The sequence below is a fragment of the Natrix helvetica genome (assembly GCF_964273705.1).
Source record: "Natrix helvetica genome assembly, chromosome: 1".
Classification (NCBI taxonomy): Eukaryota; Metazoa; Chordata; class Lepidosauria; order Squamata; family Natricidae; genus Natrix; species Natrix helvetica.
Window position 1 is genome coordinate 45,600,757 of NC_138548.1, and position 13,997 is coordinate 45,614,753.

At 38.8% G+C, this 13,997-nt stretch overlaps 1 protein-coding gene across 10 annotated transcripts in view; it reads right to left on the reverse strand.

Moving 5' to 3' along the window:
* Nucleotides 1-637: 637 nt before the first annotated feature.
* Nucleotides 638-13,997, reverse strand: part of UNC79 (unc-79 homolog, NALCN channel complex subunit) — a 139,092-nt gene continuing 125,732 nt past the window's right edge. For 4 of the 10 annotated variants that reach the window (XM_081939435.1, XM_081939437.1, XM_081939443.1 and 1 more), the window contains 5 exons: nucleotides 13,452-13,638; nucleotides 11,134-11,331; nucleotides 9,665-9,763; nucleotides 3,924-3,965; nucleotides 638-2,378 (listed from right to left, as the gene is read on the reverse strand). In XM_081939435.1, coding sequence (XP_081795561.1) covers nucleotides 2,178-2,378; nucleotides 3,924-3,965; nucleotides 9,665-9,763; nucleotides 11,134-11,331; nucleotides 13,452-13,638 — 727 coding nt within the window. In that variant the 3' untranslated portion in view covers nucleotides 638-2,177. The remainder of the gene's footprint in view (nucleotides 2,379-3,923; nucleotides 3,966-9,664; nucleotides 9,764-11,133; nucleotides 11,332-13,451; nucleotides 13,639-13,997) is intronic. The other 6 variants (XM_081939440.1, XM_081939438.1, XM_081939441.1 and 3 more) reach the window with 5 other exon arrangements.

Genomic DNA, 13,997 nt, shown 5'->3' on the forward strand with positions numbered 1-13,997 from the left:
GCATGTGCAGAAGCAAAAAACAAGATGGCAGCACCCACGGTGCCACCGATAGAACCGGTTTGGGGACGTGGCCGGCCTAGTTATTACCTGCCCACTCGAACCGGTCTGATCCGGTAGGAACCCACTTCTGTTCAAGATGATCTGTCCTCAGGCTCTTGTAACTGGATCCATTCACCATACTGCTGGTTATTCTCTCCCCACCCACCCTCTACATTAGAGAGGCAAACATGCGACAGCTGCACAATGTTTTTATTTTTTATGGAGAGGGATTTTTTGGGGGCTGATAATGGCAGAATTTGTCTATCTGTAAACACCTTCTGTTTTTTCAAATGAGCAACTAAAATGTACCATTTACAGCTAATGATATCCCTGCAAGTGGCTAATGGTATGGCGCTGTCCTTATCATTATTGTATGGGGAAAACTCTATTTGCAGTAAACAAAATCTCTGAACTCCAGCTTTTCCACTTCCCACGACAGTGAATAACCCCGTGACTTCCAATGGCATCTCAGCCTAGTATCAAGCAGCTCCAGCCCTGCCTTTTTTTTTTTTTAAGATCAGTCAAGTTTCCCTGGAGACTCAATGGAATAATAATTGGGGGAGGGGAGGAATGCTGCATAATACAGTAATTATTTTATTTCTTTACAGAATATTAACCAATATTATTCAGGATATTAAAAAGTTACGCTTTTAATAGCATTTTCATATAAAGCTTAAATCTTTATTTCAATAGATTACAGCAATAAATACAATATATTTCAGTTATGTATACACACAAAAAGTTTTAATTACAAGAGGTTCTGCTAGGCAAAGATACTGATCCAGAGTCCATTGCAACCAATGGCTCTGCTATACATCTCAGTGGATCAGTCTCTCCCAATGCTATTAAAATTCACTTTTAAAAAATATTTAACATTGTTTTTTTTTATGCAGTGGTTCTATATATTTTCTATTTACTGCATGTAAATTTATAACTTGAAACCTCTTCCTCAGGGAAGCCTGAAGCATCCATATTCTCTCTGGCATCCCCATGAATGGGACCGATTTCAAATCTCAGTGTGTACAAGTATATAAGAAGAAATAGCATATATCATACAGGTATGCGGAGAGTTTCCTAAGAATTGCAAGAAAAATACTGGCAATGAAACCAAGTTAAAGTTCTTAAACTTACTCAGTAGTTCTTTTTTAAAAAAGACAAGTGAACTGGCACAGTTTACCCACCTAATTTCTAAGTGCACTTTGTAAGTAAGCAGAATTGGCTTTGGATGTCTCGTTCCCCTGGGCAAAATGCCAGCATTGGCCCCAGAATGATGCCTCTCCTACCCCCGTTTGCAATGGGGACCTGTTAGCCAAGAGGTGCATACCATGAAGGGAGGGGTAATGAGTGTTTAATCTGGAAGGTTTTCTTTTCTTTCCTTTCCTGTTCTTTTTCCTTTCCTTTTTCTTTTGGCCCAGGCCATGCTTGCAAGTTGCTGATAGAAATTGCAGGGAAAAAATGGATAGGAAATCCTGGGAAATTGCAAGGTCACTATTTTATAATGAAAAAAAGTTTTGGCATCCTCAATCTGGTGATCTCCGGATGTGTTGGGCTACAGCTCGCATCATCCAAACCCATCGCATCCACGCTCATTTGTAGTCCAAAGCCCGTGGAGGGCATGAGGTTGGAGATGGCTGATTTATTGCATTACCAAGTCTAACTATGAAGACAACGAAAATGCAGCTGACTTTATCATAATGTTAAAAAAAAAAAACAGCAGCATACGTAGGTATGTGAAAATTCACAACACTTTGTGTGTGTGTGTGCATACATGCCCTGTGCATATGTGCGTATAAATCCTAGGGGCGAAACCAATCAGTTTCTTTTATAAACAAATATTTTTAAATGCATATATTTAAAGAGCTACCGTAGCTATGTGCATTGGCTCAGGCTTCAGTGAGCAAACCCTTCATTTCACAGAGTATTCCTGTAAATGTTATGCATCGGCCAAAACATGCTTTTGGTTACAGAGGGATGCAGGCAGCCCACTCTCTTTAGCCACATCACTTTTTTCTCTCTACAAGAACAAAACAGAAACGGAGCTACAGTACTGTTGTATGGTTCCTAAAGATGGCCATTGTCTTACAGCTTTAGCCCTATTATTGCTAGACCAACAGGTTCAACAGAACATTTTGCCCAACTCATAAAGGATAAAACTGAGATGCTGCTTCAGATGACTGGATTTCCACTTGAGCCATTTTGAACTGCGTACACTGCAGCCACTTGCGAAGGACAGAGGTGTTGATGTTGATCTGAACGGATCCCTGTAACATTCTAAGGCTATGATGGTTCACGTTGTTCTGAATAGCTTGCAGGCGGAGCTGGAGGCCAGCAGATAAATGCTGTTAAAATATGCACAAGTTTTACTGTCAGTTCTCTCTCTCTCTCTATTTTTTAATAACCAACTCAAAGCAACTTTAGCAATGATGAAGCCTATATCAGTGATGGCTAAACTTTTCGGCACCGAGTGCTGAAACTGGAGCGTGCACCGGAGTTCCAGAACCCGGAAGAGAGCAGCTGGGCGGGGCTCATGGGTGGTGCTTGCGCAATGTCCAGCTGTTCTCTTCCGGGTTGTGTGCGCCGGAACCCATAAAAGCAGCTGGCTGCCGCTTACATGCACACCAGACCAGCTGCCCAGTGCCCATGCATGCGACGAAACCAGGAAGAGCAACTGGCGATAGCACGCATGCCCATAGAGAGGGCTCTGTGTGCCACTTCTGGCACGTGTGCCATAGGTTTGCCATCACGGGCCTATATCACCTTAAAATTTCAAATTCACAGAATCAAATCAGCCCTCCAAGAGTGAAAATAAGAACAGGCTGTAATGAGCTAATCCAGTAAGAAGCAGCAGAATTTAATGAAAGGGCATCGTACACCTGAAGGAAAGGATCACTTATAACCCCTCTTACTGAGGGAAGAAAGATTCATAGAGAAGGGGCCATCGCAGCACAGTAATTTCCTTTAGTAGCTGCCAATTCAAATTTAGAAATGTATAACGCCTTTTAAATCAGGGTAGGTTTACACTATTACAACAAGACTTTCGACATCATGTTGGAAAACTGGTCAGAATGCTCTGCTTCCTTCAGTTCTGTATAAGCTTGGAGCAGTTCTAGCAAACCAGTTCATTTTCTCCCTTCTTTTTTCCTTCATCCGGTTATCATAGCTCATGCTGTGCCCCCAATTCCTGAACATGCTTGCTTCTCATTTAGTTGGTTCGGTTTTGGCTGTCAAGAGATTCGCTTCTTTTTGGTATTCTATAATGCTTGCGGTACTCATTCTTTCTGGCTCCACAGGAAGCATTCTTTTCTCTCTCATGTGCTCACTTTTGGTTATTCTGACTATTTTTTACATAGTTTTGCAAATATAATTATCATCGGACCATCTTCATGTGAGTTTATGCTGGTCATCCTCTGGCCCTTTAAGAGGGAAAGGACACATTTTGCACACAATATTATTAAGACAAAAAGGTGGAGCGGATCCAGGGTGTGGAGGAAAAGGAAGGCAAGCAGGATGCGTGCTGGACTTCCCACTTTCTTCCTCTCCCTACCTGAACTAGTGGGGGAATGGCTGGGGGGACCGAAAGGAAAAGAAATAACAATTTACTTTCCCGTTCCTTCAGCAGAAGACTGCTGCGCTCCAGCTTCTTTCACCTATAAAAAAAGGCCCTTACATTCTTGACAGAACAGCTCTGGATCCAGTTCAATGTTTTTCACTGACAGCCAAGCATGCCTATATTTACTAGATATCAGTTAAACTATGTTTATGCAAACAGAGTCTTAGAGTATCATAGCTGATGAGTCCAATTTGGAATAGATGCATAATTTAATATGCTGTTATTCAGTCAAAATAAATGTTAACATCCTGGGAACACATTAAGGTGAACCTACCTTTAGATTGGATTGAATCATTGGTAGCCACATTGGGATGAGCTGGTAGAAAGGGAAAAAAATCAGGGTCACTATATTAGGCATGTTCATAATACGTATATTTATAATAGCCACCATATTATTATATTACAAAACAATAATTTTGTATTCAGCCACTTCTCTCTGGTTTGGGCGAACCGGTAGCAGCGGCTGCAGGAGGCTCCGCCCACCCACCCTGATGTACTGCACGAGTACTGAACATGTGCATGTGCTCTCACATTTGCAAACCAGTAGGAAAGGTAAGTTAATCTCAATGCTGAAACCTAGTAATATTCATTCATAATGTATGGCGAATACTGCATTCAGCTTTGGTCGCCACGATGTAAAAAAGATGTGGAGACTCTAGAAAGAGTGCAGAGAAGAGCAACAAAGATGATTAGGGGACTGGAGACTAAAACATATGAAGAACGGTTGCAGAAACTGGGTAGGTCTAGTTTAATGAAAAGAAGGATTAGGGGAGACATGATAGCAGTGTTCCAATATCTCAAGGGTTGCCACAAAGAAGAGGGAGTCAAACTATTTTCCAAGGCACCTGAGGGTAGAACAAGAAGCAATGGGTGAAAACTAATCAAGGAGAGAAGCAACTTAGAACTGAGGAGAAGTTTCCTGTCAGTTAGAACAGTTAATCAGTGGAACAGCTTGCCTCCAGAAGTTGTGAATGTCCCAACACTGGAAGTCTTTAAGAAGATGTTGGATAGCCATTTGTCTGAAACGGTATAGGGTTTCCTGCCTAGGCAGGGGGTTGGACTAGAAGACCTCCAAGGTCCCTTCCAACTCTGCTATTGTATTGTATTGTATTGCATTGAATTGTATTGCACATAGGCAGCATTTTCCTAGAAATAATGTTGAGGATTCCAATATATTTTACTGTTCAAGTACAAATTTAGAATCGTTTTTATTTATCAAAGTATTCAAAGTACCAGCGATTATTTAAAATGTTATATTTAAGCGTTCCTCTAAAACAGAGTATAGATCATATCAAATACTTCTCAACGGAAACAATCCAATGTAAACTTTGCATAGTGTCATCACTGTATGATGCAACAGCAGTCAACATAGTCATCTAGATTAGGCCCTTTGTCTTCATGGCAGTATTGACAGGAAAAGGAAAGATGTTTGTTCAGTTGTATGTAAAACAGAGTTCCCCAATGCTTCCGACTTTGTGGACTGGTAGGGCTGTGTGTGAGAGGCTGATTCCATGTGAGTGGCATGCCTGTGTGCCTGCTGCTCATGCAAATGGAGCACATCCATGTGCTCGGCCATTGCTTGCCTGCTGCAAGTGAGAATTACCATCCCCTCACAGCCCACTAGTGGGCCACGGCCAGAGGTGGGTTGCTGCCGGTTCAGCCCAGATCGGCTGAACTGGTAGTAGTGGCAGTGGTAGGCTCCTCCCCCCCCAGATGCTTCTGTGCACGAGCACACCCAAACTGTTAGTAAAAAAAACAGCAACCCACCTCTGGCCACGGCCCACAGATTGGAGACCCCTGATCTAGAACATGGCTTCATGCATATGGCAAACAACTACAAGCAACCTTCTAAATAATGGAAGCAACTTAGACATGGAAGGTTTGCATATTGTCTTTTAGAAGTCATGTGTTTTGTTATACACCTATCTGAAACCAATGACTTTTGCCAGTTTGGTATCAAAAATGGACTTTTATTCATCCACATTAAAAGGTAAGAGAGCAACGTGGTGCAGCCACAACCAAACTGGCACTGACTAGATAGTTTGGGATTTCAAACTGTATAATTGCCAAGGCAAATTATTCAAGCATTGGGGGCGGGCACCAGGTTTAGGGAAAGTTGCCTTAACTCAACTACAATAATAAATCTGATGCCAACAGATGCTGCTTCCAAACCTTTCTATTTCCATGATGAAAGATCTCCCTTAATTTTGATGGAAACTTTGATGGAAACTGTCATCTTCCTTCCCAATTGAGAGTTTTCAAGCACAAAACTCATGAAGGAAGACAGCCAAGAAAGGAATCACTGAAAGCCAATTCACACCATTACTTCTCTTTCTGTCACTCTCTGTAATTACCTCTCATAAACCCTTTTTAAATGTATTAGTTAGATTTTCATGAGACTAGGAGTTTTTTGTTTTGTTTTGCGATCAGTCAACCAGCATCAAAACTTCATATGAAAAAAATGGCCTTTGGCTGAAAGTGTCATGCACTATGGCATTTCTGAAATAATAAACAAATTAGATTTGTTGCCATTTCTTTTCTTCATGAAAATTTTTAGTTAAGCAAGAAACCAAAAAAGGAAGATATTCATTAGAGACAAGTAGGAAGCCAATGACTCTCCAGAGTTTGTTGGGCAATAACTCCTCTCATTCTTGATCTTGATTCAGAATGATAGATAGAACAGCTGTCTGAACAGCTACAGATTCCCCATCCCTGAAGTTACAATAATACAATACAATAGCAGAGTTGGAAGGGACCTTGGAGGTCTTCTAGTCCAACCCCCTGCCTAGGCAGGAAACCCTATACCGTTTCAGACAGATGGCTGTCCAACATCTTCTTAAAGACTTCCAATGTTGGGGCATTCACAACTTCTGGAGGCAAGCTGTTCCACTGATTAATTGTTCTCACTGTCAGGAAATTTCTCCTCAGTTCTAAGTTGCTTCTTATAAGTTATGTCAGTCTTATAGAGAACCAAGATTTCAGATACCGAAGTAATTGGGAAAAAAACCAGCTGGGTTAATAGTACAATAAATTCATTATATTAAGCTGATCTATCAACCCACATATTCCAATAGACAGTAACATGAGAGCTGGTTTGGTGTAGTAATTGCTGGTCTAGAAACCAGGAGACTGAGAGCTCTAGTCCTGCTTTAGGCATGAAAACTAGCTGGGTGACTGTGAGCCAATTACTCTCTCGGTCCAAACCTCTTCATGGTGGTGTTTTTGTGGAGAAAATGGGAGGAGGAAGGTGTAATGCTTATAAAGGAATAAAGGCACTACAAAAAAAAAAATCCAGAATAAATAAATGAATAAATATGATCAAAAACGTCACATGTAGTTGGAGTATAGTTCCTAAAAATATAGCACCCTTTAGAGGTTAACCAAGAAGTAAGGCACTATGGCTCAATAAGTTATGAGTTTGCAGCAATGAATATTTATGTGCGCTTCTTTGACAAATAACCTGTAATCTTATAATCATATACATGCATTTATCTACTTTCTTATTGGGATGGTGGAAGGAAGTAAAAGGCTGGGGTGTTCTAACTGTAAGTCAGATTTGTTTTAAAAGTGAAGATATTTTTGATGTTACCTAATATTATTTTAAAACTGGACATACTGTTCTAAAATGTTCCTCTAAATGATATCAAGTTTCACTTTTTTCCAATTAAGCTCCCACCAGCATGCAAAATTGAATCAGTATTAATAGAATGAGCTAAAGCACTATTCGGAGAACATGATTTCATTGGCCAGAGTGGATGATATAATATTTGGCTGGGTTCCACTGATGGGGTCAGGCCTGTTCTTATTTAATGCACCTTATGACAAATGACATTGTTTAGGGAATCCCAATGAAGGAATAACCATTTCAATAACATGTTTAACCACATTATAATTATAGCGATTGTCAACTATCCACAAAGGAGAAATGGGGAGGGGGGGATATTTCTTCCTACTGTGCAAGAAAAAAATGCAAACCACTTGGAGAAATATGCAATTATAACCGTTTATGGATTGTTCCTGACATAACATGAATTAGTTCTCTTGTTACAAATTATATTGAACTGTGCCCACTTTCTTATCAGAGAAGACCTGGACATCTAAACTTGTGATCAAGGATACTTTTCATTAGACACAGATTGGATTTACCATCAATATTTCCTAAATGTGAAGGCTAAATAGAAACCTCAGATCCCAAAGCAATATACCTTGTTATTTCCGATGCCAAATAACAAGGTAAGGCCATCAATATCCTGTTCTATTTGAGGAAAAAGCAGAACTAGACAAATGCTGGGTAGATGATCTGATTCAGAAAGGCAGTTTCTATGCTCACAAATGTTCTTTGTGAGCATTATTTTTGCTCTGTTTATGATTTAAAAAAATATATTGAGAGCACACACACAGTTTTGAAAGGCATCACATAAGTGTGTTCATGTGGAAATATTGAAAAATAGTAATGCAGCTATTTTTGGAGCTGTGTCTATGAATCCAACAAAGTTTTAGAATCCCATTCATGGATATATGAAATGTACCTATTTAATGTTTCCACATGAACTGTTTGCTTATATAATCACTTAAAATATGTATTTGTGAGCAAATGTTCCTTATTTTGAATTTAAAAAGCATGCAATGACATGTCAGCTTGTATCTTTAAGTAGATGCACATTATCTTTGATTCTCATCTTCCTAGAAAGAAAGCACTATTTTGTATGTTCTTCCAAAACATTGGGAGCCAAATACATGTGCAGAGATGCTTTCTTAAATTCTCTCTGTCACTTATACAGATTTCAAGGTATATACATAATGCCATTGTTTTTACTCCCCCAAACCCTAGGAAGCTAATTCAGATTTGTTCCATGAAGTCAACTTTCCAATCTTAGTAGTTTTTACAATATTCCCACTTTTTTATCCATAAGGTGATTTGTATGAAATTATTGAAGTGGCTATGGATGAGGCTAAAAGCTGCCATAACACTATATCCTGCCCCATGCCCCCCCCCCCCCCCATTTGCAAACAATAAGTCTAAAGTCCTTGAGATGGTTAAAGAGAAGGGAACCTAGATGGGCCGAGATCTTACAGTCAAAAACTGTGCGGCCCTGTAACTTTCTGGACTTCCAGAATCTTAAACCAGCTCTATAGAGGGAGAGCAGTATAATGGCAGCATCTAAGAGTAACCAGGTTTCAGAGGGACAACCATTAAGCACTGTTCTGATCACCACTATAGAATACCTGCCTTTGACTCCCATCAGATGCTATTGGCTTAAGATGGAAAACATTAATGACTTTAACACTAGTGCAGCTAAGGATGCCTTAAGCTTGTGTCATGAACTGGAGATGTGATGAGAATGATCATTTAAGAACCTGGCACAAGAAAGACATCACCAGGACATGTTGTTTATACTGTGATTAGGTGTAAGTGAGTAAAAGACTGCAGGGCTTTCTCTAGAAAGGGAAATGGCCTAAAGCAATGTTATTCTTCCAAAGTGTAAACCAGAAGGGAGGTACAATTGGGAAGCTGTGCCAAACCTTTTAATCCTTCCTGCAGCATTCCTGAGAACGTTTTCCAATATACCGTAATAGTTCAAATACAAAACATCCTTTATCCATTGGCGACATGCTGTTTGGTATAATGCAATTCTTTTTCTCGAAAATTATTAGAACAAAACCACAAAGAAACCAGTAATAACATGTTGTCCCTCTTATTAATAATTGCATCCGTTTTGGACAACACTATAGCCAAGTTATATAACTGGAAAATATTTTAACAGCTGCGTATAATTATTGGAATTTTTTTTTTAATTACTGGAAGGTTATATGTTAAGCTTCTCTCTACAGCACTTTATACTCCATCAAACATTGCTTTAGAAAGCTCATAAATCTTCAAGAGCTTTTTTCGGAGAACAATGCAAAGGGCTGCTTGGAAGACCAGGAAGCACATATGAAAAAAACCCTTTGTATTTCAGCCATTTAAAAAACTTTTCTGCCTCCCCACCCCTCCCAACCCAATGGCTAACATACCTTGACAAAAATAGTGGAATTACATTCTTGCAAAGCCTCCATTAAACTGATCACATGGAGACACACCATTTCTACCATCTGGGATAAAAGAGAGACATACTGCAATAAAATGAATGAGCAGTATAATAATATCACGAAAGCAAAAAATAAATGGTTCATACTATTATTCTAACTTGATTAACATTCTTAAATAAACAGAGAGAGATTGAGATTTCACGTTAAATAATTAAAATGCAAATTGTTTACCTTTAATTGAAGGTATCATATCTGTATAATACTTATTCAGAATTACATTCTACAGTAAATGTAACAAAATGATGCATAATGTCCTCCAACTTCTGGCATAACAGATGCCCTATAACATTACTAACAGTTACTTTCTTCTGAACTGTCTTTGTCATTATTTGGAAGGACCAGTTAATTACATTTCAAAACACTGCAGGCAGACACAGTGGAAATATTTGAAATTTAAATCAGTCCCATTGGCAGTCTAACAGCATTTATATATTAGGCATTTCTCATGCCATGGGTTTGACAAGCGATTGCTTTACATTAAATGGAATGAATAACATATGCATTGGTGACCCCGCCCTTTTCTGCCTATCCTCCATTGTAAACTTCTACACAATCATGGTGGTATTTATTTACAACTCATTATGTTCACATAGTGATTTTGCAGATAGGATACACTTTGTCACATGCTGTATTTATATGAAGTATTGTGCAAGCATCGTTAGTAATATAGCATAAATGTGAACCTGCAAAAGAATCTATAATAAATGAGCAGCTATAGCAGAAGTAGGCTAACTTTCCCTTTTAGCCATGGCTACCCCATTCTTAAACTGTCAATCTAAAAACAAAATTTATAAAACTAGAGGATCTATAGGACTCTCCCTTTCTTCTGTTCAATTGAATAGCATTGCGGCGGGAGGGAGGGGGAGAGGGGGACGGGGGGAAGGGAGGAGGGAAGGAGGGCGGGAGAGAGAGAGAGGGAGGGAGAGAGAGGGAGGATCGTAATTATTAAAAACAATAAATAATAGGTACACATGACTTCAAGTCCTTTGAGGATCACATCAACCTTTGGATGCCATTCCAAAATTAGGTATAATCAGGACATAACAAGACAATTTAAAGTACTATTTTTTTCCCTCTCCTTCCCCAAATAAAAAATTGTTCACCTTCTTAAATTCTTGATTAAGACAACCTGGATGGATTTCCAAGCCCATTTATACCAGGTTAGATCTTTGAGCTGAGTTTAACAAGTCCCATCTAGCCTGTAATGAAGATGTCTATGACTGAACAAAGCATGTGCTCTGCTAATGAACTATGCACTTCTGCAAGTTTATTTCTGTGCATGTACATGTACTTGCATGTCATTATTTATGTGAATACACAGCCATAGGTTTTTAAATTATTGTTTATTGGCTTGGACTCAATGAAATTAGTTGGGATCATTGTATCTGACTCACCACCTTGTTATGTGCCATCAGCTGGAGGATGCTTGGTGTTACTCGGCTCCAAAATTCTAGGGCTGTGAGGATTGCTGTAAAACTAAATTCATTTTGATTTTGGACTGTGGGAGCAACTGCAGCTTGTTCACAATATACTGTCCACAGCTGAGCAAATATAAAGGCATGGAAGAGAGAACACATATGCAAGACAGATGTCTGCGGGAAGATAAAAAAGGAAAACAAAGTCTTTGTTTTGCTTGAAATAACACTTTAAGGAATGTGTATATTGTCTTTCACAATATAAGAGCATAACAATTCTACATACACACATATACACATAATTATAATGAATCTGTCAAGAATTTTCTGAAATTCTCTTTCCTGTCAGAGGAGTGATACGACATTCATACTTAAATTACTAGTTTATATTCATACACTGAAATAAGGCAAAGAAATAAACAAGCTTGAAAACTACATGTTGGAAAAATAAATAATAGAAAAATTCTCATTAATGAGGGAATACCGCAGCTTTTGTTAGTTTTGACAGTAATTATGCAACCCTAAAAATAGAGGTTCCAAAGAAAAAAGCTGAGTAATTTGCTAAGCAAGCTTGTGATGCCCTTTTTTTTGAAACCATGGTGTTCTTGCTTGCTCATAACTAGAGATTTTATATTTTCTTATTGGATACCTCGGGAGGAAGGAGAAAAATTGCCCTTAAGACTTCCACTACTTGATGAAGACTTGGAAGCAAAGCTTGTTTAAAGTGGTTTATGTTAGGGATGTAACCCTAGTCTTGGCTTGGCAATGTATATAAGCCATGATTGTAACAAATGTATCTGTTACTTTAAATGCTAGAGAGATGCAATTGGATGCTAATTGCTTTAAGCAGCCATATAAGGAGGAAGGAACTATTACGGTTCTCTCCCCCCCCCCCCCCCAGCTACTGATGTTCCTGATTGTTCCTGACTGTTACTGTATGAGCTTTGTATTGGAGAGAAGACCGTGTATTGGATGGTGGCTAGTCTATAACTAAGTTACCTGTCTACATGGTGAATTGTGAGTTGAGCAACTGTAACTTCAACGAGGTGTAAATAGACTGTATATACTTCAAGACTGCTTATAGTCTGTTTGGAGACTATTTATCCTATTTTTGTTATGCAAGTAAAGCTATTCTTTGTTTTACCTTTGGTGGCTGTGAGAGACTATTCAACGGCTTATTCGTTACTACATTCCGCTGCTGAACTCTAGTCTCCTAATGGGAATAGACTTAACAGTTTGCAAAGAAGCACATGGGAGATCTCAGATTGAAAGCTGAATTCTCAAACTCATGATCGTTTTTGCATTCAACAGTTCCACAATTTATAATGGATGTCAGTCTAAATCTGATTGGTGACTGATCTGTTCCTGATAAGAGAATCACCCAGAGCTAATCCATCTTCGTATTACTTGCTCTATATGAACCAAATCTAACATGCGTTGTTTAGATGTGTACAGCCAGATACCACCAGACATTTATCCAAGTATAAAAAACTGCAGGTTTCCTTTATCTGTGTTTGGTGGGCTAGGATTGCAGAAAGGTGATGAGAGAGGCTTCCTGCAAAATAGGATTTTGGATGATTCATTACTAAACTGATGAGACTTGTTGAACTTTGAAAAATGTGGAGAGGCCAGATGTTCCTAAATTTGTTTTTGGACTCTGGAGCGGAGAATGTAACTGGGATAGCAAGCAAGAAGGGAAAATGTTCTACTCATGAATTAAAGGCTGCAAAATCTTTTTAATGCTTTAAGAAAGAGCACTTTTGAAGAGTATTGCTTATTATGAAATAAAACAAATATTTCTTTTCAAAAGTTAGATAGTTTGCTGACAAGGAAATAGTTATTTGAATCCGACTAAGGAACAAGAAATTTAACAATGAGTTTCATTAACCAGATTAATTCATAAAAACTAAATAAGCTTTTTTATGTAGCAAGAGTTATGATTCAGAGAGGCTGAGATTCAACTTTTGTATGGCTTGCAGAGATTGGTCAGACTGACTATGAATATTTTTCATATAATTAATAAATCTCACCATCTGTCACGATAAAAATTACACTTTGACGGCAACTTCTAGAACAGGGGTGTCGAACTGGCAGGTCATGGGGACAGATGCATCATGCACAGGCCACACCCACCCCATCTGCGTGAAGGGAAAAATGTTGTGAAATGTCATGTGATGGCAACATGACGCTGTGAGTTTGACACCCATGTTCTAGAAGAATTTTGGGATCATGCTCAAGACTGTACATTTTGTTTTGTGGTATATTAGAAAGTGATCATCATCCTGCAAGTCTCTTACCTTGGATTGCTCTGGAAACCCAATCAGGATGACAATTAAATGATCAGCAACATGGGAACCTGCATCCAATGGAATGGGCATACAAGCTGAAGGGGAATTCGGACAGACAACATTATGTGTCAGAGACCCCAACAGTAGCCAAGAGAGTAATCGAATATGAGACACACATTCAATGAATTCTTTGGGCCTGTTAAGAAAGAATATATATTTTAGTGTCAAGTTTATCAAATATATGTATTATTTGAAAAGCATACATACTAAGAATATCATTCTAGATAATCAATTCATGACTAATATACCATTATTACTATGCTAATACAGATGTTTTGGGATATCTGCCCTTGGGATAGATGTCTGCCCTAGGGATATCATTTTTGTTGAAAGGACATGGCAAGGGTGTTGAAATTGAGGTAAAAATTGACAATTAATTTTTTTAGAAAACAGCACAGAGAAATCCAAGGCCAATCTCAGCCTGTCCAATAGCTCATACAACAGGGCTATCTAACACCTTGACACAATGCCTGTGGTAAAAATAAAGTTTTAAGC